Genomic DNA, 26,800 nt, shown 5'->3' on the forward strand with positions numbered 1-26,800 from the left:
CAAGTCTGCCCCTGCTCTTCATTCTCACGGCGCATTATTTAAAAACTGGGCTTGAACTGGGCTTTAAACAGATGGCTATCATCTGTAACAGTAGGTGCATGGCCACTGTAGTTGGAAAGGACAGAACTTCCATTTCTCTCCCTGTTGCTGGGAGGTCACTCTCTTCTCTCAAAGTCCAAACTGTTGGGTTTCTGCAGCACCAACACTGAAAAGTGATTCACGGGAGGAAGAAGAAGGAGAAGGAGAAGAAGAGGAGGAGTTTGGATTTGATATCCCACTTTATCACTACCCGAAGGACTCTCAATGCAGCTAACATTCTACTTTCTCTTCCTCCCCCACAACAAACACTCTGTGAGGTGAGTGGGGCTGAGAGACTTCAAAGAAGTGTGACTAGCCCAAGATCACCCAGCAGCTGCATGTGGAGGAGCGGAGATGCGAACCCAGTTCACCAGATTACGAGTCTACCACTCTTAACCACTACACCACAGTGTTGGTGTTGCAGAAACCACACTGGCTCTTTTTGCACAAACTGGGAGTCTTTGCACAAAGGTTAAAATAAGACTGAGGTGCATTTTGGGTGAATTAAATTGCTGATCATTGGATTTTTCAGAACTAGTGGTGGAAAAAAACCTTCTGGGCTCAGTGTGGGACAGGGTTTGTTTGTTTGTCTGTCTGTCTGTCTGTCTGTTTGTTTTAAAGCTGTTTTCGTGAGGGACTGGAAAAATACATTGATTTTTCTTAGCCCCAGTTAGGGTACATGACAGAGTCTCAGATTCCCCAGCTTTGCTTTGGTGGGTGCTGCTAGGCAAGGACAAACCAGGCCAGGCCAGGCCAGTAGGTAGACCAGATCAGGTAGTTCTTCCCCAGTTTGGATTAGAATTCAAGCCAGAGAAGGAGTAGGGGGGGGATTGCATGACTCAGGATACAGCCATATTTGCATTTTGTTTTTGTTTTCAAATAATTTTTATTGAAGATTTTCCATTTCACCATTTTTCACATCATCATAACATAATCTATTAACATCAAAAAACAATACAGAAAAAAGGCACAAGAAAAGAAAAAAAGGAAAAAAACAGAAAAAAAGGAAAAAAAGAAAAAATTCTTTAAATCTTGTCTAATATTCATTATCCTAACTTTGGCTTCCCCGTCCCTCCCTCCCCGAGTTCATTTTACACCCCACTTCAGCAATTTTCACATTTCAAATACAATACCTAATATTAATTATTACTTAACCCATTATTTTCATCTTACATACAATTTTTATCCAAAAATATTCAATCAAATCTCTAAATTAAACCCCTTAGCCTATAATTTCACTAAAAAATATTCCCAATTTATTACATATTGTAATCACTATTTAATTTATTAAAACATTTTTTAACTTCCCCCTCCTTCCCCTGCTTAGCGATTTTCAGCAAACTTTGGCCAGATCCTTTTACAGTCCGTTTCCAAACCGTTTTAGACATCCCATGTTTAAGTTCATTTTGATTTTTTTCACCCCACTCCGTGCCTTGTCCACTCCAAACCCCCTCCCTCTTTCCACTTTTCCTTCTGTTGTACAGCTCTCTTTCTCCACTTCTCTTTCCCAACTTTCTTCGCTATCCCCCCCCCAAACCCATAGCTTTCTCCCAACTTCTATCTCTAACTGAATAACCTTGACCGGAATCTGGACTCCCTCTCTCACTGAGAGACCAACATTCCGAGTCACAGCCGTCTGTATAGAATCAATGTCCTTTGCAACTTCTCCCACAAGTTGCTCCGGTTCTTCAACTTCAGGCTCTTCTGTCTCATCTTGTAGTTTCAAAGTATCGTTTGGGGGAAACCTTTGTAGCGCTTCTTTGAGACATTGTGTCTGCCTCCCATATTTCCGGACGTCTTCTCCCAGCTCTTGAACAAGCTGTAACAAGAGTTGCAGTTTCTCTTTGCCCAGCTGGGAAGTCATTGTTATGTCTATCCAGTTCCTTTGTGTTCTCAAGTTACGATGAAGAGGGCATGGTTTCTTTTCTCCAAAATGGCGCAGATTCCAAATCCTTTATTTATTTATTTGTATAGTCCAACTTGAATTTTCCCAATTAAAGCATTATTGTCCCAAAGTTCTAATATATCCGCACCTGATTTGACAGCTCACAAACTTGTTTTGTTAAATATCTTCTTAGCAGATGGGAGCGCTCTATCAGCTGGCTTTTATTTCCAGAATTTCGCCTTCAGGTTTATGAAGGGTTCGTTCTCAAATTCAAACTTTTATTTTGCAGAGATCTACAAAAGTTCTCCTTCCCTTGGCTCTGCCCCACAGGGAAGGGTCTAGCTTAATTTGTTAATGATTTTTAAAGTCCCAATCCAACGTTTTTAGCTGCGGGCTTGTTAATTGCTCTTTTGTCTCGGTGGGGGGGGGGACGACCTCCGTTTCCTTTTTAGATTCCCCTCCCCGGACCAAATAAATTCTTCTTAATAATCCAACAAAATTTTACTCACAAGTCCGATCTTGAATCAATTTGGAGGTATCTGACGCTCAAATTGTCAACGGCACGGAGCTTTGCTTCCCAGAGGTAGCAATCGTCCCAAGGCTCCGTCCCGCTCCGCCAGCTCTCAGCGCACCTCAAAAGGTGCAATCCGGGCTGCGGACGGAACTCCACGGAGCTCAGCTGGGTTCCCATGGTCCCGGAAAGCCAAATCCGGGGGTTCTCGGAGGGGTCACGGTGCCCTCGCGACTCCCCCCTCCTCTGGGTCGCTGGGGACTTTGGAACCCCGAAAATCCCCCGCCGATCGCAAATGGCGCCAAACCGGAAGTCGCCATATTTGCATTTTGAGCCAGCAGTCCCCAAATTCAGCAGTGTCGCTGCTCAACGCTGCATGACATTAAACCAAATGAGTGAAGGGGCTCCATTTAAAAAAGGCTGTTTGTTTGAGGCGATACAACAAGTGGTATCTGTGGACCCTGGTGCTTGTATCTGAGCTGGCTGCGTTCACCCATGCAAGTCGTCATATGTTGATGCTGCAGTTTGTCATCAAGTGATGAGCAATGTCTGCGCAAACAGGTGGATCATGCAGCAAAGACTTACAGATGGTAGTCCTATGCCCACTAATCTGGGATAAAGCTTTGGTTAACTCTTTGAGTAGGCGTATCAAGGATTGCATTGCACAGGGGTTTGCTGACACTTCAGGCAGTGAGTGATTCAGGAAATCTTGCCAGGACAAAGACGGGCAATGGGCACCATCTAGCACAGCCTTCCGCAAGCAGGCACCCCCCCATGTGTTGGACTACAACTCCCATCAGCCCTAGTCAAGGCTGATGGGAGTTGTAGTCCAACACATTGGGAGGTTGCCAGCATGGGGAAAGTTCATCTAGCGGGATGTTTTCCGGCACAAAGTAGTAGATTATGCCCAAAGCCTTTTGAGATGCGTTGTCTGTTCTGATTTCTGGCCTTGAGCTAAGCAGCACAAATGTAGGTACAGTTGGCAAGCCATTTTTTTAAATTAAATTAAAACAAATTTAAATTTAAGCTTTATTTAAATTCATAAAATATAAACACCCATACACCCCAAACATTATATATATATATATATATATATATAGAGAGAGAGAGAGAGAGAGAGAGAGAGAGAGAGAGAGAGAGAGAGTTGTTTATTAAATGGAGCAGATACTTTGACTGGCATTTGATTTGTTCTTTGTTTTGTTTAAAGCTTTTGACTTTTCCTTAAAAACATGAATTTCATGTCTTCATAATTACCGTAATTATTATAGTAATTATTCTAAGCATCATTTTTATGACGCACAGAAATTCCCTGTCCTGGATTTCCCAACTCTCAAAAGAGATCTAAGAAGTTACCAGGTTCCTCTTATTTGTGCTTTCTTTAAGCCTCCCTTCCTCCTCAAATATAGTTGTTATTTTAATCATATTTAACTGGTTGCATACCTTCTTAATTAGATCTAATTTACTGGGCTTCTGATATTTTCTGTATGCCTTTGTGCAAAGTTTTCTAGCTTGATCTCGATATCCGCAGCCAGGGGCGTACCCAGGATCAAAACTAGGGGGGGGGCAAGGGGTGGGCCCAAGGCATGGGAGGGGAGGGGCAAGGGGAGGGGCCAAGGCACAGGAGGGGAGGTGCCACAAAGTGGGGACGTGGGTGGGGCTACAGAGCCCAGGTGAAACTGACTCCAGTCTAATAACACCAAAAGGGGGGAAATCCAGGGAAATAATAAGGAGGATCAGAGAAAGGTCAGGACAAGCAGCTATAAAAAGGGACATTCTCAATGAGCCTGCTGAGGACCAGCTGTGGTTACGCAAGAGCAAGGACAAGGCATATCCCATACTACGCACATGGGCACTCATATTATGAATGAACATCATCCTTTGACAGCCTGGCACCTTCCACGTGCTTTGGACCACAACTGCGCTGCCAGAGGCAGATGGGAGTTGTAGTCCAAAGCACACGGAGGGGAATCAGCTTAGCAAATAAATTAAAGTTTGCCTGCTTTTGCCTTATCCCATCTTTTGCCTTATCCCATTCTGGGCTGCATCAATAGGAGTATAGCATCTAGATCAAGGGAAGTAATAGTACCACTGTATTCTGCCCTGGTCAGACCTCACCTGGAGTACTGTGATTCTATGATTATATGAAAAGTATTGAGGGAATGGAGGAGGGGGGGCAAACTGCAAGTTTTAATATTGTTCCATGCCACCCCAATATCCACAACAGTGAGATTCCAGGGGCCCAGGCACTTACCCAGGGTTCATATTTCCACAGTGGAGATAGCGGTGTCTTTATGATGTATTGCTTATTTACACATATTTATAAGCTGAGCCTACAATACAGGCGCTACATAATTATACTTTGTCCATAATAATTTTCACACAACCATCTTAAGAAATCAATCTATGCCTAGGTAAGCCTGTATAGGATAGCAGCCTGAAGCACAGAAACTATCTACAGCCGCTCCTTTCACTTGAACCCCTCACAGAAATCCTGTAGAGCTGGCCTGAAAGGGACCCCAGGGTCATCTAGTCCAACCCCCCCGGTAATGCAGGAATCCTGCCCACAGCAAGACCGACCCCTTTCATACGTCCGGATTCCTGTAAGCCTAGCAAGCTGAATACACCAAGGTCCGGACTCTTCTGCCCTGCGAAATGCAACCCAATTGTCTGAATGGTGGACAATGTCAGCAAAACAAATAGGCAAGTTTGAAGACATGGCAAACAGTGGCAAAGTTCATTATGAGAAGGAGATGGAAAGTTATATCCCTCCTAAAGGAGAGAAGAAGAAGTAAAAGGACTCCAATTCCCCCCAAAGTCCACCACCTGCTTTCTTCCTGTTTTGTTCTGAGCATCGCCCAAAGATAAAAAGCGACTGTTAGGGCAAAATTCTGGGTGCGAGAATGCTCAGCCACCCAGCTCATCAGGCAAGGGCCTGTGGTCGTTGCAGAGTATAAAAGGAAGGAGTCCAGCCACGATCCGGAGCAAACAGCAAGGTTTATTACTGCGCAGCAGGTTCAATGCCAGACTGAACACCATGAACAGGGCTGCAAGAACTTTTAAAAGTTCCCACCACCATCCCATAATGTACATCGAAAGCATCATACATACATCACTTGTGACAGGGTAAAACGTCAGAAAAGGGGAAGGGGCAAGGGGCATTAGCATACAGGTAAACAGGAGGTAAACAGGATTAACATACGGTAACAATGCGCAATGTCCCAGAACATTGTTAAGCAAGTACCAGTAAGTATCTGGGAGGGGATCCTTGAGTACCTGGCCGGGGGGGGGGGGGGGGGACAATGGGTCCAGGTGTGAGTATTGCCTCTGGCTTTGGAGGGTTGGGAATGGCAGGAGATGGTACCTGAATGGATTATGGATATGCAGAGGAGCACCACCCTGGCTACCTGACCTCTTGCTTAAAGGATTATGGCTGTTCCCTGCATCCCTGAGAGCCCTTGGCCAGAGTAGCAAAAGGGGGTTTCATTTAGAAATAAAGATACACTGTATTCATTCATAAAGAAATATGGTTACATAGAGTCTCAGGCAACAGAGAAAGGGTAGGAAAGGGAGCCTTTATTACACAGGGCTTGATCTTGAGGGGGTTCGTGTTGGTGCGATACTAGAGTGGTGTTGTAGGATCAAATGGGGTCCCCTTGAGGGCATTTGTGCCAATCTTGATTCCCAAATGAAGCCTCGTTTGGGTGCCCCCCCCATAAAATTCCCTAACAGTGACCACCCAGGTTTTTCTATTGGTGAGACAGCAAAGAAACTAAAAACCGTAATACATAACAACATAAAAAATATCTGTTGTCAATGCCAACATACCATCGCTTCCAATGAAGCTACATGCAGACTCTTTATAGCAGGGGTGGCCAACTTCCAAGAGTTAAAAACTGGCAGTGATTGATCTACCCCCTTTTGGGGGTTCAGGTTGAGGTTGTTGAGCTTTTTTTTAGGAAGGAAAGCCATCCATGTTTTAGCGGGTTCAGGTCAAAGTTTAGCTTTATTTAGGAAGGAAAGCCCTGTTTTGGGGGCTTCAGGGCAAAGATGTAGAGCTTTTTTTAGGGGAGCCAAAGTTGCTGAGCTTCTTTGGGGGGAGCCAGTGATCTACCACAGACGTCCAGTGATCTATTAGTAGATCATGATCTACCTGTTGGACATGCCTGCTTTATAGCAATAAAGGGGTGCTGGCCCTTTAAGGCTGAAAGAGAAAACTGAGACATCCATGCCCACCCTTTCTAACACACATCTTTTAAGATCACATCACACAGTGGCTGCCCAAACAGCTTGGATGATAAAAGACACAAAGGAGGGAGGACAATTGGGAAAGATATAACACCATTGCATTCCCATGCCTTCCAAGCCTCCTTATGCAAAACCACCCAGTTAAAACGGAACTCCTTTCACACCTCATTATCGCTGGAGGTTTCATTAAACTGATAAAGATCCCCCCTCCCCAAGGACAAGAGTAAAAGCTGTGGTGCCGACCATTTGCTACCTGAAACAAGGAAACAAATTGTATCTTAAATACTGGCACAGGAGCTTTGGAAGGCTCGCCCTGTCCAGCCTCCTCTCTTTGCGCGCGCGCGCGCGCGAGAGAGAGAGACTTCAATCCTTCAGCAGCCAGCTTCAAGTTCTCTCTCTCTCTCTCTCTCTCTCTCTCTCTCTCTCTCTCTCTCTCTCTCTCTCTCTCTCTCTTCCCCCCTCCCTCCCACCGCGATCCCTGGGAGGAACATTCGAGTGAGTGTGGTGTTTTACGTACAGTGTTTTAATCCACACCCCAGCTCTTCCAATTCTGGTTCTCCATTCCCCCCTCCTTGTTTGCTCTAGTAAGAGCAGCAGCAGAATGAGCTGAACGAGCGAAGGCTGTGGGGAGGCAGCCCGGGCGAGCTCCAGCAGGAGAGTGTTGCGCTCTCTCCCCTCCTCTCCCTCGCTGCGTCCTTTTGCTTCTAGAGAGGGGCAGCTGCCAGCTGGCTTCTAGAGTAGGGCAGCTGCCCTAACTTGCCCCATGGTGGGTACGCCCTTGTCCGCAGCTTGAGCTTACTCTGAGGTTCTTTATTTACCTCCCAGCACCTCTTTGATCCTGCCATAACTTCCTTGCTATATTTGCCCACTGCAGGAAGATCCACCCACTTTGAAAGCTGTGGATTTCTAAACATCTGTTTTGGACTCACCCGGCCTAGTGTGCAAGAGCATGTCTTCCTTTTGGTTTGGCATCAAGCAGGAGAGAGAGAGAGAAAGAATGAATGAAAGAGAACCCCGTTTCATCCAACCCCATTTATTAAGTCCTTTGATTCAGCAGATAAGAGATTGCTAAGTAAAGTTTGCATTCTAGCCGACGCATCAATCAAAACAGCATGTTCTGCAGAGAACTGCTTGACTTAACAGCGTTTCAGCATGCCTATTATAGTAATTATTCTAAGCATCATTTTTATGACGCACAGAAAGGCAATTTTAAGTACTGTATTGTGCCCCACTCCCCAGTCTGTAGGTCGCCCCCCCCCCCCACTTCCCGTCGCCACACGCTTGCTGGTCTGCATAGCAACTAAGTTGGTAGGTAGAGCTGGCAAACTTCTGCACTATAGAAACGGAAGATAGTTTGATTATGCTGTGTGTACACACACATATGCACACACATAATACATTATGCAAATTGGGTCTAAATTATGCAATCTATGCTGCCTAAATTATGCAGAAATGATGCTATTTCCCCCAACTGATGTAAGGAAGATGTGTAAACAGTCTATATTAGAGCAGAACATTGCGCTTAGATAATTACAGTGATCATATGCACCATAGATAGGCGCTTTGGGCAAATTTATTTGTTTATGTTTTGGCACCAAAGCTGAAAATTGGAAATGCTGTAAAATGGAAATGCTTTTTTTAAAAATAAAAAACACCCCCCCTCCCCCCAAGAAACAGCAAGTTGAATTCTGTGTACAAAACAGATGAAATGAATCAATACAATATATACATGTTTGGGGCACAACTGTTATTGCCATTTTATTTTGAATACTCTGAAAATTGGGTAATACTTTACACTGGAAAGCTGGAGAGCACACTCCTTACATTGCTTAGCTGAGAAAAGTCTCAGGAAGCCTTACTTAATTCGCTTCTGCCTTTGCCAATGAGGCAAGTAGGCATATTGAGATCAAGCTTCAGCTGTATCATAATTTGAGGCTGTAGGTAGGTTTTGATACTGTATTAGATTGTACGCTTTATTTGTTGCACAGGGCGCTTTGCAACATAATAGCCATGCAACACAAGAACTTTAAAACTATTATTTCTGTATAACTCATATCAAAAGCCGCAGTGTCAAACTATTCAATGAATTGCTGCAATCACTGTCGCCTCATTCCAAAGCCTGCTGTGGAAGAGGTGTGTCTGTTACCCGTTTCCTAAAACCACAATAGATTTGGGAAGCAAATAAATACTGTAAGTAGTTGTTAGCTGGGAAGCAATTCCTTGCATGTAGAAACCCAACATGTCAGGGTGATTCAGCCTAGACATCTCCTGCATGTCTTACTTCAACGTATAGGGAAGTGTGTGGGGTGTGCATGCATGCTGAACATTCAAGCAGTCCCCCCACCTTGTAGCCTGAAGTACTTGTTGTTTAGTCATTTAGTTGTGTCTGACTCTTCGTGACCCTATAGACCAGCGCACGCCAGGCACTCCTGTCTTCCACTGCCTCCCGCAGTTTGATCAGACTCATGTTGGTAGCTTCGAGAACACTGTCCAACCATCTTGTCCTCTGTCGTCCCCTTCTCCTTGTGCCCTCAATCTTTCCCAGCACCAGGGTCTTTTCCAGGGAGTCTTCTCTTCTCATGAGGTGGCCAAAGTATTGGAGCCTCAGCTTCAGGATCTGTCCTTCCAGTGAGCACTCAGGGCTGATTTCCTTAAGAATGGATAGGTTTGATCTTGCAGTCCATGGGACTCTCAAGAGCCTCCTCTAGCACCATAATTCAAAAGCATCAATTCTTCGGCGGTATCTGAAGAAGTATCTAAAGAAGTGTGCATGCACACAAAAGCTCATACCAATGACAAACTTAGTTGGTCTCTAAGGTGCTACTGGAAGGATTTTTTTTTATTTTGTTTCGACTACAGCAGACCAACATGGCTACCTACCAGTAACTAATTCTTCGGCAATCAGCCTTCTTTATGGTCAGCCTGAAGTAGAACACTGCAGTAATCATACCTTTAATTATCCTAAAGATATAAACTGGTCCTTCATAACACAGCAGCTTTGCACATCTGCATGTAAGAGGGAGACCTTCAGAAGGCTCACTCTGACAACTCAAGAACTCCTTGTCTGCACCGGTTTGGGCCAGGTATCCTCTCATATATACCTGAGTGGGCCTTCAGATTATTACCACCAGAGATCCTTTTTAGGTTCCCCACTTAAAGAGATGAAATTGGAGGTTACTAAGGACCTGATACCTACATAAACGTCTTTTGGGCACCTGGTAAAGACCTTTGTATTTTCAGTTTTTTTGCAGTCATCATCATAGCTGCCAAGTTATCCCCTTTTTAAAGGGATTTTCCCTTATGCTGAATAGGCTTCCTCGCGAGAAAAGGGAAAACTTGGCAGCTATGGTCATCGTCATCATCATCCCTCCGGCTGGGATTTAAATGCTGTTACGCTGCTTGTTCTGGTTTTTTATAAACTCTCATCTTCGTGGCTCCCATTTTTGTTGCATAAGGAATTAAAATGCCTACAAAGTCTCTCTTCCCTTCCTTTCTGGCGACAAGCCATTTTGCTAATTGTGCTACTGGCATGCGCTAATTAGATATAACTCATATTTTGTAAGAACTGTTTAGAATTCTTTTCGATGCACTCGTTGTGGTGGGAGATTTATGTCTGTACTAGCATATATTTGTTAGCCTGCAAATGCTGCAAACACACTCCAAGGGGTGCATCATGAGTTGCAGCAAGAGACAATTTGCAGCCTGGAGCCTTAGTCTGCCCTGCCCCTTTATATAGCTCCTAATCTGGGCTATCCCATGCAATAGGTCAGGGATGGGGAGCCTTTTTCAGTCTGAGGTGGCCATATTTCTGTGTGTGCAACCTGCCGAGAGCTGCATGCCAGAGGTGGGCAGGGCAGAGGCAAAAGTCAGCAAAACCAGAAGCAAAAGTGGTGGAGCAACATATGTAAATTGGCTACCTTCCTTCCATGCAAAAGCCATTATCTTCTACACACAACCCACATGCTCATCTCTCCATTGCCCAGGAAGAGGTACCAACACAGTTCAATAGTACATTCCAGCCATGCAAAAGCACTCGCAAGAGCTCTCTTTTGTTGAAATGCAAAAGCAAGCATGGTTCAACGCCTCTCCACCTTAATTAGAGAGAACTAGGATCTTTCCTCTGAACTTGTAATTTTTTATTTTCCAAAACTCGGAGTCTCAGTGTGAATGTATCTAGGGCATGCATCGGCAAACTAAGGCCCACAGGCCAGATCAGATCAATTGCCTTTTCAATCTGGCCCACAGGCGGTCCGGGAATCACTGAGTGGATCGCCAGCATGTGGATCACCAGCACGCACGTTCTTTCCCTCTCCCTCACATGACTCCGGCGCCTCCTCCCTCCCTCCTGGGTTCTTCCCGCCCTGTCTAGAGGAGGAAGAGGGCTGGGCTTTGTTGGTGCCAGCCCCTCTCTGGAGCCCTTTTGTGTGCCGCTCATCGTCCCTCCCTATGTGCAGTGTGCAGAGGAATTAGTTCATTTTTTCCTTCAAAATATAGTCCAGCACCCCACAAGGTCTGAGGGACAGTGGACTGGCCCCCTGCTGAAAAAGTTTGAGGACCCCTGATTTAGGGTAAAGTGTGCTCCTCCAACAAAGATCAGGTATTCAGTTCAGCTTCTGCTGAGGTTCAGCTCCAAATTCTTCCATTCCCGAGGCTATCTTGAACTTAAATCTCAGAATGGGGGATGGAGGCATTTCGTCTCTAGTTGATCTATCACTAGTATAGTGGAGGGGGAACAAGGGGGATCAGAGATTGAGGATTATTATTTTTTCAGAGCAGGAGCAATGGTCTCATCTGCTGGAGTGCCAGGGTAATTGATGGACCATCCTTGCTCTGGCAAGTGAATGAGGTGAAATTGAGGCTTTCACGTTTGTGGCCCAGAGGAAGACAGAGAATGAGGAAAATAGCCAAGCAGAGGCCGGGTACTTCTATCCCTTTCTTTCATGGGATTCTTTCTTCAGGCTCGCTGTTTTGTTGAAGCCTTCTTTGCAATATATATATACCACCAGAAGGCCCAGTAAACCTGAAGGAGCGTCTCCATCCCCATTGTTCTGCCCGGACACTGAGATCCAGCACCGAGGGCCTTCTGGCGATTCCCTCATTGCGAGAAGCAAAGCTACAGGGAACCAGGCAGAGGGCCTTCTCGGTAGTGGTGCCCGACCTGTGGAACGCCCTCCCATCAGATGTCAAAGAGACAAACAACTACCTGACAGTTAGAAAACATCTGAAGGCAGCCCTGTTTAGGGAAGTTTTTAATGAGTGACATTTTAATGTATTTTGATCTTTGTTGGAAGCCGCCCAGAGTGGCTGGGGAAACCCAACTGGATGGGCAGGGTACAAATAATAAGTTGTTGTTGTTGTTGTTGTTATTAAATAGTCTGCACTTCTTATTAAAAGCTAAAGGTTGCCTGTCAGCAGGATGAAGAAGTTTTGCTGAAGCTTGATGCCCTTTGCAGGTTGAAGTTATGAAGTCAGAAGTAAGTGCCAGTGAGGTCAGTGGAGACTGTACATAGGGATACCGTTGTGCTGGTCTTAATAAATTAAGTATTGCTCCTCTTGGATGGTGACTGTGTGTGTGTGTGTGTGTGTGTGAGAGAGAGAGAGAGAGAGAGAGAGGTGATCAACACAGCTGCCTGCATTTTTGGACTCTGCCTGGGATTGTGGCTATGGGGGCTGTTGTGATGGGGCTCTTGCACTGCGAGATTTACCACTCCACTCTTGGCATCTGTGCACATTATGAACGCCTGGGCATGAACATTAAGGCACCGTGCAGTGCACAGCTTGATATGTCACACACTGCAGCTGCTGAGGTATATTTTGAAGCATAGAGAACACATTGAAGGCAATTTCAGGACCGTCCATCTCTCTCCCCCCCCCCCGCTCCGGATATCTTTAGGCAAAAGAACAAGCAGCCTCTGCCAGCTTTTAAATTCATGGGGGACAGGTTATTGCAGAGCAAACAAACATATATAGAGCAGAGTCAGGTAGGGGTCTCTGCCCTTGGTGTTAGGACTGGGTGGCTGAGTGGGTACAGTTATCAACAACAACAACAACAATAATAAATTTATTACTTATACCCCGCCCATCTGGCCAGGCCTCCCCAGGCACTCTGGGCAGCTTCAACATAATATTAAAAAAACAATAAAATATCAAACATTAAAAACTTCCCTAAAGAGGGCTGCCTTCAGATGTCTTCTAAAAGTCAGATAGTTGTTTATTTCCTTGACATCTGATGGGAGGGCATTCCACAGGGTGGGCGCCACCACTGAGAAGGCCTTCCGCCTGGTTCAATATTACTTAAGTCCTATTCAGGCATTGTGAATAATTTAAGATTAGAATCGCATGAGTGGAATCTGGCCCTGCGTACCCCACCACCCATAGGACTTTTGGAAGCTGCCTTATACTGAATCAGACCATTGGTCTATCTGGCTCGGCTCAGTCTTCCCTACACTGACTGGTAGCAGCTCCCCAAGGATTCAGAATGGGGTTTTCTCCCAGATGCCTGGGATTGAACCTGAGACTTTCTGCATGCGAGGAGATGCTCTGTCGCTAAGCTGCAGTTTGCACCTTGACCGCTATGTCCATATGTTGAAAGCGGACACTGTGCTCTATGCATGTAGTCCAATTTAGAACCCCAATTTAGAACTGCCCAATTTAGAACCCCAGGCGTAGAGCAGGCTGCCCGCTTCAGCTCTACAGCCCTCAGTGCATCGAGGATGGCAGGAGTCCTGTGATGTCTCAAGGTATTTTGCAGCCGGGGCAAAGGGCAAGATAGCACCCGCTTCCCCATACAGAAGCCAGCTGAACCGCCCTTTGACTTTTGATTTCACTATTAGCAGTGGGACAGTGCTCTCTGTTTCACCTGAGGGCTGCAGGGTATTAATTTATTTTATTTCATAAAAAAAAAACTTGATTGTGTGTGTGTGTGTATCCCCAAAGCAGTGGCATCGCAACGGGGGGCGGTTCGCCTGGGGTGCCATGTCTGCGGGGGTGACAAGAAGGTACCCCGTGGGGGCTTGCGGCGGCACGAGCAGCCATTGCGCCGCCGCTGCCGCATGTGGAGGGTCCTCCGTTCGCGGCTGCAGCCATGAGCAGAGGATCCTGGCGCCAGCGGCAAGCCGCTATGTACAACGCATATGCAGCATCGCTACCTACGGCGCATGTGCTGCACGTAGCGATGCCGCACATGCGCCCTACATAGCGACGCCCCGCCCCGGGTGTCACAGTGCTTTCGTTCGCCCCTGCCCCAAAGCAGTTTGCAAAGAGAGAAAAAATACAATTGTTGGTAAAACAGATAAAAGCACCTATTTAAAACATTTTTTAAAATATTTAAAATCAGCAGTAAGCTAAAAAGAGATTAAAACGCATGGTCTGCATATCTGAGTAGGTTTGTCTGAAGCAAAATGTTTTTTAGCAGGCAATGAAAACAGTGCAGTTAAGGTGCTTGCCTGATGTCAACAGGCAGGGAGTTCCAAAGTATTAGGTGCTGCCACACTAAAAAAAACTGATTTATTTTTTAAAAATGTGGAACAGGTGTTATATGGTACCTGTGTAACAGTGCTAGTTCTGCAGATCAAAGTGGATGAATGGGCATATACTGTATGGGGTAAGACGATCTCATAGGCAAATTATATACTAATAGTAATACCTTGAACTTGGCCTGGTAACAAATCTGCAGATCTCTGAGCACAGATGTTATATGCTGATAAGACCTCACTCCTGTCATCAATCGCGCTGCACCCAACTGCAGCTTACAGATCAAGAGGAAGGGAAGCCCAGGCTTGAAGGAATCGATGCATAAATTACTGTGGTCAAACTTTCCTGCTCCAGGAATGGCCATAGCTTTCGTACTAATGTCAGTTTGTAAAGGTAGTTATGGGGGTGCAGGAGAAACCATCTAGCATGGACAGCTCTGTCCTCCAACAGAAGGGTATGCCCCCCCCAGGAGGACCACCACTGCCCCTCACTGGCCTCTGCAGCCTGAGGCAGTGGCAGCAAAGTGCCTAATGCTAGGGCTGGCTAGGTTTCTGGTGGTTGATTTTTTTTAAGGACAGAATATGAAACTCCAGCATAGATTCTGGATTTTTTTTTTTACAGTCTTAATAAAACCTATTACACAAGCAGCGGGTGAAAGTAACATTGAAAAAGTCTGCAGGGAGTCTAAAAATATACATCCAAGTCCGCCTTGCACTGAGGAAGGACTGTACGGATTGTACTGGGGGGAAATCATAGTGGAAAAATAAGCCAGCGATCCAGAAGGTTTCTTTCGCTGATGAGCTCCGGTAATTGGCATGAAGACTGTTTTTTTTCTTTTCTCTTTTCGTCCAGCAAGCGTGTTAGTACTGTGAAGCACTGTACTTCAAAGAAAGGTTTCTCCCCATTATAAAATCTATTAAGTATTGTTGTTGTTACAGATAACACCAATCAAGAGACTGCTCAGGACTTTGATTTCAACTTCCTTTTACTAGAAAGTGTTGCCCTCATTCACTTAATAATGTGTGCTACAAAGACCTTTAACAGGGACCATCTAGAAATTTCACCACCTTCTTTTCTAATACAAACGATTCTCTTTCTAAATTGCTTTTATCAGCAGACGTGCCAGGATTATTCCAAACGCAAATGATGATGGGGACATCGTTGCGTAGAAAAGATGCTGGCTCTCATGCTCAGTAGCATGAAAATGCTCGAGGAATTTTGCTTTACGGAGGAAATTGCAGGTGGGAGGGGGGTGGAAATCAAGCGCCCAGGTTTTGCCCAGCAATGCAGGCTACTTTAGACATGTTTCACCTGAGCAAGCTGGTCATTGATGAAATTGCATGGAATCCTATTCACTTTTCTCACAAAAGCTGCTAGACCATTTAGTTGGTAGGTTAATCAACTGAAGATCAAGTTGATTAATAATTTGTGCTGTAAGTTAAGGACTCACTTGCTTATTGTTGTGGCTGTTTTGGCTCTGGGGTGCTGCGTGCTTGATGGGAGGATCTGCTGGCAGTTATGTTTTTGGGGATCTGACTCAGTTTCACAGGGGTAGAAGCATGAAGGACGGTCAATGGAAGCAACCCCAAGAGTGAAGGCCCAATGGATTTGGGTAATGTAGTCCAAACCATGGAGGTCAAGTTGCAGAATCATCAGCTGAAAAACAACAACACAGCAAGTAAACTCATCCAAGGCAGGAAGCAATATGGAGGAAGGGAACAGGAACAAATCTAGATAGGGGTATCAGGTTGAGTCAAGTGGTGAAAATGGAAGATATAACTCAGCGGGTGAGGTGTGTTTCAGCCAGACTGGTCCATTGAGCCACATGAAGATGGGTGATGGGGATTGCATTGCAGTCCAAATGATACCTTTGAGCAGGAATAGCCAACGTAGGGTAGCCAGATGTTGCTGGACCACAATTCCCATCATGCCTGACAATGAACCATGCTGACTGGGGCTGATGGGATTTGGAGTCCAGCAACATTTGGAGGGGAACACGTTGGGTGCTCAGCCTTTGAATAGCACAGTTCTGTAAACGAGGCAAGTGCAGGTGGACTCCATAAATTGTGTGTTGTGCAAATAAGTAATTTTGCCTGTCCCAAACCTTCTGCCACTTGGTTTCATTTCCTGCCTCTGCGTTCAAGTATTAGATTATGAAAGAGAGAAAATTAGCTCCATCCATTAGCATCCAACTCCAGCTTTGTTCATGGTCATAGCACAACACACCCAATATTTTAACATCTGCCTTTGTGCTGAATATTGGTTTCCAAATGTGCAATGTTTTCTCTTTATCTTTACATAGTCGTTGCAGACTAATTTATCCTGGAAAGAGTTATTTTTTTAAAAAAAGCTGGCTTCCTTTACTTGAAGAATGAGTTTTTAAAATCTGTGCAGTCAATATGGGCAACTCTGAGCAGATTAACTGCCTGGCAATTGATCTCTCTGCCTTTATATATGTGACTTGGGAGAAAGAATTAGCTATTAACCACTGATTTATTTTTGTTTTGATGATACAACGCAGATATTTTACGCTGGGTAAATAGATTTATTTAAACCAGGGCTTTCATTTGACTGATGGTTTCTTCAATAGAAATACCATTTGCATCACAAAAAGGTCTCTGAGGGGAAAAATTGAAGCATGTGCAAATGGTATGCCCCACCAAAAGTAATGTCATTGTATATTTTGATATTGCAATAAAAGAAGAGTTTGGATTTGATATCCCGCTTTATCACTACCCAAAGGAGTCTCAAAGCGGCTAACATTCTCCTTTCCCTTCCTCCCCCACAACAAACACTCTGTCACCCAGCAGCTGCATGTGGAGGAGTGGAGACGCGAACCCGGTTCACCAGATTATGAGTCTACCGCTCTTAACCACTACACCACACTGGCTCTCAACAACTTTAGTTGCACCTCCTCAAGCTTGAACAAGAAAGTCCTGTGGCCCAGGCACTGGTTCCTTACACCCTGACATTACCAGTTGTGGAAGGGAACTTCAACCCAGTTTGTGCCAAGATGAGAACAGCTTGTTCTGCAGGGAGCAGAGAGCTCACCGTGACTACTAACAAAGAACAACACCTTGATTGTTCCTCCCACTCCCCCCTCCATTTGGGGAGGCATGGGGGGGCACACAGAGGGGGAAAGGCTGTTGCACAAGTGGAAGTCATTGCACATGGCTTCCACTGACAGGACTCATTAGTTGAATCCTGCCCTCTGATCTCACTGGAGCACCTGAAATTTAGAAGAAGAGTTTGGATTTGATATCCCGCTTTGAGACCCAAAGGAGTCTCAAAGCGGCTAACATTCTCCTTTCCCTTCCTCCCCCACAACAAACACTCTTTGAAATGAGTGGGGCTGAGAGACTTCAAAGAAGTGTGACTAGCCCAAGGTCACCCAGCAGCTGCATGTGGAGGAGCGGAGACACGAACCCGGTTTCCCAGATTACAAGTCTACCGCTCTTAACCACTACACCACACTGGCTCAGAGGATGGCATTAGGACAGGGGTAGGCAACCTAAGGTCCGTGGGCCAGATGAGGCCTAATCGCCTTCTCAATCAGGCCCACGGACGGTCCGGGAATCAGCGTGCTTTTACATCAGTAGAATGTGTACTTTTACAGTGGTACCTCGCAAGATGAATGCCTCGCGCAACGAAAAACTCGCTAGACGAAAGCATCTTGCGATGTTTTGGGTGACTTGCAAGATGAAGTTTTCTATGGCCACGCTTCGCAAGACAAAGTTTTTCGGCGTTTTTTTGTTTGTTTGCTTGCTTGCCGCGGCAACCCGTGCTTCGCAAGACAAAATTATCGCTAGACGAAGCGACTTGCGGAACAAGTTAATTTCATCTTGCGAGGCACCACTGTATTTAAAATGCATCTCTGGGTTATTTGTGGGGCCTGCCTGGTGTTTTTACATGAGTAGAATGTGTGCTTTTATTTAAAATGCATCTCTGGGTTATTTGTGGGGCATAGGAATTTGTTCATTTTTTCCCTTCAAAATATAGTCCGGCCCACCACATGGTTTGAGGGATGGTGGACCAGCCCAGGGCTGAAAAAGTTTGCTGACCCCCGCATTAGGACAACCTCAGGCCAGAGCATGGGCATAGCCAGGATTTGGTGGGGGGCGGGCGGGGAAGGACTTGGTTATATGGAGGGGAGGACTTTTGTGTGTGGAGGGGGAAGAACCGATGTGATTGGTCAGTTAGTTAAGTATTTCTATTGTTTTACTTGATCTAGAGGGGGCCACTGCCCCCTGCCCCCCCTGGCTATGCCCGTGGGCCAGAGTGGCATTGCTGCCACAGGCTTTTCTTGTGGAAATGCAGCTGGGATTGGGGCTGAACTTCTACAGTAGTGGGGGAGAATGGTATCTGCCTAACTCCTGCCCCTTAATATGTTTTTTGGGGGGTGGTGGTGGTAGGTTTTTGTAGGCTCTAACTCTGTACCCACTAAATGCAGCCGGATTTTACATCTGAGTGGAAATGCAGACCATCGGTTTGCAAACCTTTTCAAGGCAATGGTGGAAACGGTTCATTAATTAATTTTTGCAGAGAAGTAGGGATTGCTTTAAACTTCAAAGGGGAAGTCTTTGCTGACTGAAGACTCTAGTATAGCATCTAGATCTAGGGAAGTAATAGTACCACTGTATTCTGCTCTGGTCAGACCTCACCTGGAGTACTGTGTCCATTTCTGGGCACCACAGTTCAAGAAGGATACTGACAAGCTGGAACGTGTCCAGAAGAGGGCAACCAAAATGGTCAAAGGCCTGGAAACGATGCCTTATGAGGAACGGCTTAGGGAGCTGGGTATGTTTAGCCTGGAGAAGAGAATGTTAAGGGGTGATATGATAGCCATGTTCAAATATATGAAAGGATGTCATATGGAGGAGGGAGAAAGATTGTTTTCTGCTGCTCCAGAGATGCGGACACGGAGCAATGGATTCAAACTTCAAGAAAGAAGATTCCACCTAAACATTAGGAAGAACTTCCTGACAGTAAGAGCTGTTCGGCAGTGGAATTTGCTACCAAGGAGTGTGGTGGAGTCTCCTTCTTTGGAGGTCTTTAAGCAGAGGCTTGACAGGCATATGTCAAGAATGCTTTGATGGTGTTTCCTGCTTGGCAGGGGGTTGGACTGGATGGCCCTTGTGGTCTCTTCCAACTCTATGATTCTATGATTTCGAGCAGGACCTGCAAAACAGAAAGGGGCTTACTTTAGAGTAAGTGAGTTCTCCCATTGCAGTTCAGAAATGCTTGTCCATCCTTGCATTGCTGTGAGGACACAGCATTATAAGATTGCAGTGAAGAAAGCATGTTTTGCTAAGTGTGGGCACAGAACACCACAATCTGCTCGTGGTGAAAGGAACATCTCATATAGCGTAGTGATATGAGATCAGGGTTGGGGAGCTGGTCGTCATTTCTGGTCATTGCCCATTCTGTCCAGGACAGATGGAAATCGAAGTCCAGGAACATTTGGAGGGCAACAACTTCCACATCCCTCATTTCAACATAGAAACTAGTTATTTACCGGTACTTTTAATCAACACAGACATTTCTCCTAACAGGGGACCTCTTTTCAGTGACTAAGGCAAGAATAGATTGACAGACGACAGTATTTGCACATGAATGAACAGACCTGGGTTTGCAAAACATAATGATTGTGGGTGTAAGAAAATCTCAGATCATCAGATAATTAACTGAGAGAATAGTGAAGTCTGCCAGATTATTTTCCACCCAGGCACAAATATATTTAACTTTATGTGCTTACATGGTTGACTTTGTAGTAAGATCTGAGTAAGAATGCTTGCAGGAAACATCGAAGATTGGTATTTATTTATTTTTTAAAAAGAGAACTTTTTAGCAGGAACTACCGTGTTTCCCCTTTTTTAAGACGTAGTCAGAAAGTAAGCCATGGCAGCATTTTTTAGCATTAGTGAAATCTAAGACACCCCCCGAAAATAAGACATACCTCCATGCGAGACCGCCGAGCGCCCCAGCCAGCCAGAGGGGCCTGGAACCGGCTGCTGTTGCTGCAGTGAACGCATGGAGCGCCCTGCAGCGCCTGGCCTCTTCTTTTCTTTTCTTTTTTTTGGGCTGCCCGAGGCCTGCTGCCCCGCCACCGGAACCGGCGGCTGCAGAGCGGAGCGCTCCGAAGCAGCGAGCGCTCGGAGCGCCCTGCAACGCCTGGCTTCTTCTTTTGTGGGGGGGGGAGCTGCCTGAGGCCTGCCGCCCCCGCCGCTGTAACCGGAGGCTGCAGAGCGGAGCGCTCCGAAGCGCCGAGCGCTCGGAGCGCCCTGCAGTGCCTGGCCTCTTCTTTTTTGGGGGGGGGGAGGAGCTGCCCCAGGCCTGCCGCCCCGCCGCCGGAACCGGCGGCTGCAGAGCGGAGCGCTCCGAAGCGCCGAGCGCTCGGAGCGCCCTGCAGCGCCTGGCCTCTTCTTTTTTTGGGGGGGGAGGAGCTGCCCGAGGCCTGCCGCCCCGCCGCCGGAACCGGCGGCTGCAGAGCAGAGCGCTCCGAAGCGCCGAGCGCTCGGAGCGCCCTGCAGCGCCTGGACTCTTTTCTTTTTGTTTGGCTGCCCGAGGCTGGCGGCTGCAGAGCGGAGCGCTCCGAAGTGCCGAGCACTCGGAGGGCTCTGCAGCGCCTGGCCTCTTCTTTTGGGGGGAGAGCTGCCAGAGGCCTGCCCCCCGCCGCCGGAAGCGGCGGCTGCATAGCGGAGCGCTCCGAAGCGCCAAGCGCTCGGAGCGCCTTGCAGCGCCTGGCCTCTTCTTTTGGGGGGAGAGCTGCCCGAGGCCTGCCCCCCGCCGCCGGAACCGGCGGTCTGCAGCGCCGAGCGTCCGGAGCGCCCAGCAGCGCTGGGCGGAGCGCCGAGCCAGCAGCCTGCCGCCTCGGTGCCGCGCAGAGCGCCCAGCAGCACCCCGAGCCAGTGGCCTGGCCCTTCCGAGGAGGCCTTAAGGTACAAGACATCCCCTGAAAATAAGACACCGTCTGTTTTTTTGAGTAAAAAAAGTTATAAGACGGTGTCTTAAAAAGGGGGAAACACGGTATTTCAACGGCGGCTTAAACACTGGTGAAATTTGTTGTCACGAAGAACGAGTGCCGGTTCATCCATGCACACTCTTAGCTAGCCAGCATTTGATGATTCACCATAATATGTCTAATCCAGCTCCAATAAAAGACACTCTGTTTGAGGTGACGTGAAGTGATATCTGTGGCATTTTGATTTATGATGGCAATCCACGGCTCAGTGCTTCAGTCATTATATGACAAACATTCGTGAGTGAATCAGCCCTCAAAAACAATCTGAGGTCTGGATAAAATAGAGTTCTTCCCCAAGTGGAATTAGGAACATAGGAATCTGCTTCATACTGTGTCGATCCATTCCTCCACCTTGCTCAGTATCTCCCCATCTTATATGTAGTCCTCAAAGGATGTACATATGTTCTAAAGATAGGAGACTTGGGTGGGGTGGAGTGGTCAGCTGGTTTAACCCTTTCTTTGCTATTTTTCTGTGCGGAATCTTATCTTCCCCTCCCCTTTACTGGTTTTCTTCCAAAGAGTTCAAAGTTACAGATCCTACCCCTATCCCCCCCCTACAGTGACAAAACCAGATAGTGCTGGGACTGCTGTTAGCATAATTATTTTATTTTATTATTAGGTTTATATACCACCCTTCAGGGCAGTTCATGAGATAAAAACACAAGATAAAAACACAAATAAGTTGGGAGACTCCGGGACCAGGGGCAAGAATCGGTGGAAGAAGATTGGAAGAAATTTAAAGTCTATTAGGAAAAGAATTGTAAGATTAGTAGTTTGTAGCAAAAGATTCGGAAGTAAAAGGAGGTTGTAGAAGAGTGTTAGTTAATTTTATTACGTATTAAGATTTAGTTAAGTGTTATTATTGTATCGAATTTTAAGATTTACTAGAATAGAATTGTATTTGGAGACAAGTATAAGAGATTTATAGGATTGAGAAGTTACTAAGAGTATTATTAGGTATAGATAATTGATAAAAAGATTGTAATTAAGTTTTGGAAAATACTAAGGAAGTAAGATAATGAAGCGTAATTGGGAGGGAATGGAGGAAGTTGATTAAGATTGGTGATATAAGATTGATTTGATAGTTCTTTTTATGGTAATGTTGGTGTTTTGTTCTGTTGTGTATATTCTGTGTTTCTTTTTCTGTTTTCTTTGTCGTGTTTTTATAAAATCAATAAATATATATTAAAAAAGATAAAAACACAAATAAGTAATTAAAACAAAACCAGCAAAACAATGAGATGTTCCCCCCTCCTCCCCCTGCATGCCCCCCCCCCGGCCATCCGTAGATCTGCCTTGGAGGATTGGGAGAACACCCAGAATAGATTTGGGGGTGGGGAAAACATTCTGTTGTGCAAGGATAACCTCACGCTTAGCCCTGCATTGAATGCAACCCTTTCTCTTACCCCTGGGCTTGAGAAGCACTCTAGCCACTCAGATTCCCTTTAAGGATTGGACTGGGAACATCACTGCTTTGCCTGCTTTTACCTCTGGCCCCGCCACAGATGTCAGGATTAGGCGTTAGGACTAAGCCCTCTCTCATATAATTTAAACAGGTGTTGGATTCATATATTTTGGCCTGATATCAGCTGGAGTTATTCCTCATTGTCAGCCTTCAAGACTAACGGTGTGTTCCCTTCAAGACTAACAATTGCTACTCAAACACATCGAGGACTTGCAGAATGAAAACCAGACAATTGCCAGTGCCGAGTCATAATCCGTGCCAGAAGCACGACCCGGCAGGGACTCAGCACACCACTGTCTGAGCCTGAAAAGTTAAGTCATTTCCCCCTCCCAGCTAACAGTATGCTTTGACCTCCAAACACTCAACATAGTACAAACACAGCTATCCCTTTCATTGACTCTGCGAGGTGCAAACTAATGCTATCAGAATACCATCGCAAGTGTGAAGCAATCGGGTGCCTTCTGAAAATAACATATTTTGTGATTCTCTTGCTACACAGGTAGCGACATCTTTCCAATGCTAAAAGAACTGGTATTAAAACAGAGAGGAAATAAGTGATTTGCGTTGTAATTTGAGCTCTGGAATATTTTCATGCAACCCTGAGTATCAGTATTCAAATCAATGCAAACGTGTTGTTTTGTGTCATTTTTAGGCTCTCATGACTCATTTAGCTTCTACATTGATGAAGCCTCACCTGTTGGACCTGAACAACCTGACACCGTTCAGAATTTTGTCTCTGTGTTTGGAACTGTGGCTAAAAAGCTGATGAGGAAATGGTTGGCGACACAGACGATGAACTTCACAAGCCAGCTTGGAGCAGGCATACGGTATTTTGATCTTAGAATCTCCACCAAGCCCAGAGACCCCGACAACGAACTCTACTTTGCACACGGTTTGTTCAGTGCCAAAGTCAACGAGGGCCTCGAGGAGATCAGTGCCTTTCTTGCTGACCACCACAAGGAAGTGGTCTTTTTGGACTTCAACCACTTCTACGGGATGCAAATGTGCCACCATGAAAAACTGGTCCAAATGCTCAAAGACACTTTTGGGAATAAAATGTGCCCGGCTATATTTGCTCACGAAGTCTGTCTCCAATATCTGTGGGAGAAGGATTATCAAGTGCTGGTTTTTTATCACAGTCCAGTGGCTTTGGAAGTTTCCTTCTTGTGGCCAGGGCAGATGATGCCAGCTCCGTGGGCCAACACGACAGATCCTGAAAAACTGATCCAGTTTCTCCAGGCATCCATCATTGAGAGGAGGAAGAAGGGCTCCTTTTTTATATCTCAGGTGGTGCTGACCCCAAAGGCTAGCACTGTGGTCAAAGGCGTCACTAGTGGTCTCAGAGAAACCATCACAGAAAGGTGAGTGCTTTACAAATCCAGGTGTGCTTGGATATACGGCCTAGGATATACGTACCTATAGGACTGCCTTTCCTGGTACTCCCCACGGTCTGGTACTCCCCTTACGGTTTGCAAATAATAACACCTTGGAGATCCTGGGCCTCAAAGAGATTAGGCTGGCCTCAACCAGGGCCAGGGCCTTTCGGCCTTGGCCCCAGCCTGGTGGAACTCTCTGCCACAAGAGATCAGGGCCCTGCGGGATTTGACTTCTTTCTGGTGGGCCTGCAAGACAGAGTTGTTCCGCCAGTCCTTTGGTCGGGGCTCAGCCTGACTCACCTTTTCTTTTTGTGTAAGAACTAATATGAAAGAGGCCTCCCAGCATTCTCACAGGCCCATATAAGAACAGCGTAAACAGTTGGGCCTGATGAACATTTACTGTTCCCAACCCTAACCCTGCGGAAAGCCATCTAATTAGACTTTAATTTGATCTTGACCTGTTTTTAGGAGGTAATTTAATTATAGTTTGATTTTATACCAATGTTATATATCTGATGTTAGCCGCCCTGAACCCAACTTCGGCCGGGGAGGGTGGGATATAAATAAAAGTTGTTTCTTATTCTTATTCTTATTCTTATTACATGGAAGTAAGATCCTATGGGACCCAGGTGGCGCTGTGGGTTAAACCACAGAGTCTAGGGCTTGCTGATCAGAAGGTCGGTGGTTTGAATCCCTGCAACGGGGTGAGCTCCCGTTGCTCGGTCCCAGCTCCTGCCCACCTAGCAGTTCGAAAGCACATCAAAGTGCAAGTAGATAAATAGGGACCGCTCCGGTGGGAAGGTAAACGGCGTTTCCGTGCGCTGCTCTGGTTCGCCAGAAGCAGCTTTGTCATGCTGGCCACATGACCCGGAAGCTGTCTGCGGACAAACGCCGGCTCCCTCAGCCTATAGAGCGAGATTAGCGCCGCAACCCCAGAGTCGGACACGACTGGACCTGATGGTCAGGGGCCCCTTTACCTTTAAGATCCTACTGGAGTTGTCTTCCCTTATTCATTTATGATGGTCAAAAAATGTTGAAATATTACAAAGGAAGCAGAAACAACAATTGTTACTGTTACTTGTGGGCGGGAGCAATTGGCCAGAAATCAGATAATGACTGTTTCCTTCTTTTTTGGTCTGTATTTGTAAACATACATGCTTATTATCTACAGGTGATGGGTTTAAGTATTGATTAATGTCCTTCATGCAGCTTGGGTCTAGGTCTGAGGATTAGGTGTGGCCACCATGCAGAGAGGAAGGAATGGGTGACCCAGATGTAAATATGTAGGGATAGATTTGCAGTTCAGCCAACTTTGTCATCCTTTCTGAAATGAGAAAGGGAAGTGGGGACTGAGCGTAAACAAAACAAAACAACAACAAAAACCAACAAAAAATACAGTGCTCTCATGAACCAAGGCAGAGCCAACCCATGACATTTTCTTGCCTGAAGTTAGGGATGGGGAAGAATACCAATTTATTTCCAAAAACGATTCTTCCCAATGGTTTTTATTCCTGTATTAAGTAGCAAGTCACGATAAAATGATGTGAGCTAAAGGGCGCCCTACTCCAGAAATTTATATTGTTTGTATTATATATTACGCCAGTAGCTTTCACCCAAAGAATCCTGGGAAATGTAGTTTGGTAAGGATGTTGAGATTTCTCTGTTAGAGCTCCCTAGCCCTTGACACAGAACTACTATTCCCAAAGTTCCCCAAAGAGAAGGAATCATTGTTAAACTGATTTATTTTCTAAGTGTAAATGCATCTCAAGGGATGCTTCTTACCACTTGCTTTACTTATGTCAAAGGGGATTCGTTTTCAAAACACTTTTCTTATTTTCTTTTTCTTTGTTTTAGGAGTAATTAATTTTTTCCTTGAAACAATTCACTTCAAGGACTACTTTGAACCTGATTGTTCTAGTAGTGCAAAACCCATCTCTGCATCTTCTGTTGGGACAATACCTTGAAATATATTTCCATTCATACAAAGGTTGCCAGAGGGATTAGTTTTTTCTTACCATGCAGGATTAGTCTTTGCTCTTTCCCACTTGAAATATTACTCAAAGAAAATAGGGCAATGATCAAAGTTCAGCTGCCTAGCTTGGGTTGGAAAACACCTAAGCCTTGGAGGGCTTCATTATATCACTTAATTGTATGTTTTCAGTCTGAAATTTGATCTTAGTGCTAATGCGTCCATTACAAATCCTAATGAATATTTGTGTAAGAGTTATCTGAAGACCTGGACTTGCTTTGGAATAACCGATATTTCAGGTTTTAACTCTCTCCCCCCACTACCCCTTTCTCTCCCCAGCCCCCATTTCCCAAAAGCTGTAAATTTGAGGCCACATCTCAACCCTTTCTGTTCACCTATGGGGTTTTTTTAAACATTCATTTAAAGAAAAAGTGAAAGCTGGCTTGTGCCCTTCCCCCATGGTTCAGTAGAATCAATATATTCATGGGTGTGTTGCTTTATGTGTTTATAATGAGCACCTTTATAAAAAATATATCTTTTAAAGTAATATTGTGTTACAGATGGAAATGACTCTTCTAAGATGTTGTCTGCTGTGAAACACAGCATGCACCATCTAACAAAGGAACGATGCTCCCCCCCCCTTTTAAAATAGGGGTGGGGAATCTGTGGATTTCAACTCTCATCAGCCTCAAATGATGGAAGTTGTCTTCCAGTCATATCTGGAAGCGCCAGGTTCCATAACCTGTTCTAAATTACTGTTAAAAGCATGCATAAATT

At 45.6% G+C, this 26,800-nt stretch overlaps 1 protein-coding gene across 1 annotated transcript in view; it reads left to right on the plus strand.

The window, feature by feature from the left end:
• The window catches only part of PLCXD3 (phosphatidylinositol specific phospholipase C X domain containing 3), an 85,903-nt gene that overhangs the window by 36,461 nt on the left and 22,642 nt on the right, over positions 1–26,800 (plus strand). Inside the window, exon 2 of the mRNA XM_035100751.3 lies at positions 23,331–24,039. Coding sequence (XP_034956642.1) covers positions 23,331–24,039 — 709 coding nt within the window. The remainder of the gene's footprint in view (positions 1–23,330; positions 24,040–26,800) is intronic.

The sequence above is a fragment of the Zootoca vivipara genome, chromosome 10, assembly GCF_965207765.1.
Source record: "Zootoca vivipara chromosome 10, rZooViv2.hap1.1, whole genome shotgun sequence".
In the NCBI taxonomy this organism is placed as follows: domain Eukaryota; kingdom Metazoa; phylum Chordata; class Lepidosauria; order Squamata; family Lacertidae; genus Zootoca; species Zootoca vivipara.